Source organism: Pteropus vampyrus, unplaced genomic scaffold (genome assembly GCF_000151845.1).
Source record: "Pteropus vampyrus isolate Shadow unplaced genomic scaffold, Pvam_2.0 Scaffold157, whole genome shotgun sequence".
NCBI lineage: Eukaryota > Metazoa > Chordata > Mammalia > Chiroptera > Pteropodidae > Pteropus > Pteropus vampyrus.
The window spans coordinates 1,612,613-1,615,712 of record NW_011888938.1 but is presented as its reverse complement, the minus strand read 5'-3'; the positions used below and the strand labels follow the sequence as shown (position 1 = coordinate 1,615,712).

General features: G+C 56.9%; 1 protein-coding gene across 1 annotated transcript in view; it reads right to left on the bottom strand.

Annotated features, from left to right (window-relative positions):
* Positions 1 to 3,100, bottom strand: part of CAMSAP1 (calmodulin regulated spectrin associated protein 1) — a 45,482-nt gene that overhangs the window by 31,370 nt on the left and 11,012 nt on the right. Inside the window, exon 3 of the mRNA XM_011369992.2 lies at positions 2,251 to 2,331. Coding sequence (XP_011368294.1) covers positions 2,251 to 2,331 — 81 coding nt within the window. The remainder of the gene's footprint in view (positions 1 to 2,250; positions 2,332 to 3,100) is intronic.

Below are 3,100 nucleotides of genomic sequence, written 5' to 3'. Positions count from 1 at the left end.
ATGGTTTCTCGACTGAAAATGGATGGTGTGAGTTTAAAATCAGGGAAAACACCGAACTACCGGGCCCAGGAGCCTGTGAGCGACCTTCCAGCCAGCTTCGTCAACCTCTTGGCTGTCGAGCGCTAAGGCGAAACCTTGGAATGTCCGGACCTGGCCAGACCTTTCTCTGCCCACCCTTGTCAGCCTATCTGCCGGTCGCTGTGGCCCGACTGCCATGGTCACCAGCTTCTGAAAGGAAGCCCGGAGGGTCCCTGCTCTTAGTCGCATTTTTCAGTTTCTATAAAACTCTCATCTGACACCTCACTTCTCAGAGGACAGCTGAATTTTTCACTATATCCTTACTAAAGCCAAGGAGCTATTCTAATGTTTAGCTCTTTAGCTTCCAGGATTCAAAAAGTTAAAAGGCGTGTAAATATTCATAAAACTGCTTTCCTTGTTAATACATTTCAAAGAGAAGCAAACTTATCTACTGGCTACCAGGCAGACGCCACCAGCGCCCACGCGGCCCCGTCCACCAGCTCACAGCCAGGGGCCACCTCCACGGCAGGGCTCCCAGGGTACGTGACCCGGACGTCACACTAAAGAACTGGGCAGTTAACAAAGCCTGCAAAAAGATCTGCACCCCAAACCTTCATTTTAACTTGTGCCCTCCTGCTTCCCTCGTGGGTCACCTGGGGCACAGTGGGGACTGAAGGGCCAAATTCACCACCTCTTAAGTATCTTTTTATGGGAAAAGGTTCACTTGGATTCTAGAAATCCTGCTGAGCTGACTCAGACGCTCTCCTGAGGGGACGAGGGGACGGCCCCCTCCCCACCCATGCAGAGGGGCAGCAGGAGGGGCTCCGGCCCCGGGAGCAGGCGCTGGGGACAGACGCCTTCCCTGAGCAGCGCCCTTTCGCGAAGTGCATCACCTTTGTCATCAGACCCTCCACGTGACACTCACTAAGTGCTGGCTCGTTAACTATCACCACTAGGCAGGTAACGTTAAGAAGGACAAACAGGAAGACTAACTCGGGCGCTTCTCTCCCAGTCCATCTGGTGTCTGTCCAAACACAGACCGGACCCTGTCACTGACATTCCCCTTTGTCACTCAGAGAGTGACTCAGTGTCCATGAGAAACACAAAACGCTGTCTGTTGACATTACACAGGAAACTGGCAAAACCAAACGGTGTGTGTGGCCTGTGAAATGAGACTCGGAACCCCAGAATGCCGTCATGTCGGGTCATCGTCGTGCGCACAGAGTGACAACGATACCGAGCAGGACAGTTAACGAAACACGTTCAGGTGCAAGCAGTTTTTAATGGAAGCGAGTGACCGCGACGGGTGGCGTTGGGATGGCGGCTGGCGCGCGGGGTCCACTTACGGGCACCAACTTCCAGTACCACTTGGAGGGAGGCTGCTCGGGAAGCGGGAGGAAGGCAGGAGAGGAGCGTCAGCGGGCGGGTCCAGGCGAGCACGGCCGCGACACCCGCACCCACGCGGTGTCCTGAGAGCTAAGCTCCGTCCAGTGCCCGTGAGCCCGGACATCCCTATTATCAGATGACCACAGTGGAAGGTCATGGGCACCTCTACAACACTAGCCTCTGCGGGAGCAAAGAACACTCCAGAAACTTGGTACAGGCTGGTCCTCAAAAAGGACAGACGCCAACTGCACCTGGCGGGGGTGGCTCAGTGTGTCACCTGTGCCCATCCGAGGAAAGAGGAGGAATGGAAGGGGGCGCGGCGAGTGGGGAGGGAGCAGGGGGAGCCGGAGACCGCAGACGGGGCACGTGCCTGCGTTGAGGGGGTGGATTCAGGCACAGACGAAAACCCCACGACGTCAGGGGAAGGAAGGACGGAAGTGGCTGCACTGCAGACAGCGCCTGCACCGTGCCTCCAGGCACGTGACACCGCCCCCTCCCCACCCCACGCGGGGGTCCCCAGGGCCGGCGCCAGGCTCCTGGACCTCGCGGGCATCGCGGGGCTGCTGGGTGCCTTTGGCAGTGCGCGACGCCCTCCTCACTCGCTAACTTCTAGAAGCCAGCTCTGGGTCCCCTGTGCCTCCCGTCCTCTTGGGCTTCCCGATGCCCCCCAACATCGCCCTCGGCCCCCCACCCGGGTTCCACAAGACCCCCCCGTAGCCAGGGGGAAGAGTCAGCGAGCCACCGGGCCCACCGCCGCGGACTGGGGGTGCAGGAGACGCGCTCCCGCCCACGCGCGAACGTGAGGAGCGGGCAGCGGGCAGCGCGCACGGCCGGTCCCGCCTTCACCTTCTGATGCGCCGGGCTCTCCAGCAGCTGCTGTTTCAGCTTGACTTCCCTGTCCGTTATCTCTCTCATTTTCAGATTGACCTAAGGAGAAGAACAAACGCATGAGAAAGGCGCCCGCTTCCCAGCCCTGGTGCCCATCGCCCCCCCAGGGCCCCCACTCAGTCGTAACGTGGACTCAGACACAGGCGTCGTCTAGGCCGGTTACACACGCAGAAAGACAGGGCTTCCGCGTGGCCCGTGACGGCGGGGAGCACCAGGCGGCCTGCTGTCCCAGGACGGGCCCCGTGGCCCTGGCGCCGGCCCGCCAAACCGTCTGCGGGATCCCCACCGCAGGGCCTAACGGTGCTCACGCGCTCCCTGAGCGCACAGAGTAAGCTACGGCGCCCTCTCCCGGAATCACCAGGTCGAAGACGAAATCCAAACCATAATTATAAAATAATACCGTGGAGACAAACACCCATCGGTGCTCACAGGGACGTGGGCAAAGCTGTCACGTGAAGAAAAGGCACAGAACTGAGTCCCCTATCACTACACGAGAATATAGACACGTGAACGCACGCCACTCAAATCAAGAAGGTGGACAAGTTGTTTTTTCAAAGGAAAAGATAAAAGAAAAATCGATATAGATAAATCCGAAAATAAATGAATTCGAAGACATGGATAAACAGATGGGTGAATGATAAAGCAAATACTGTACGATGGGAATTATAAAATCTAGGTGCTGGGTACGTGGGTGTTCTTTGTGTAACTCAACTTTTCTGCATGTTTAAATTTTTCATGTAAAACACTGGAAATTTAAAAAATTTTGTTAGAAATCAAGCTAGGCGGCTTCCTCATACAGAAAGGCTTT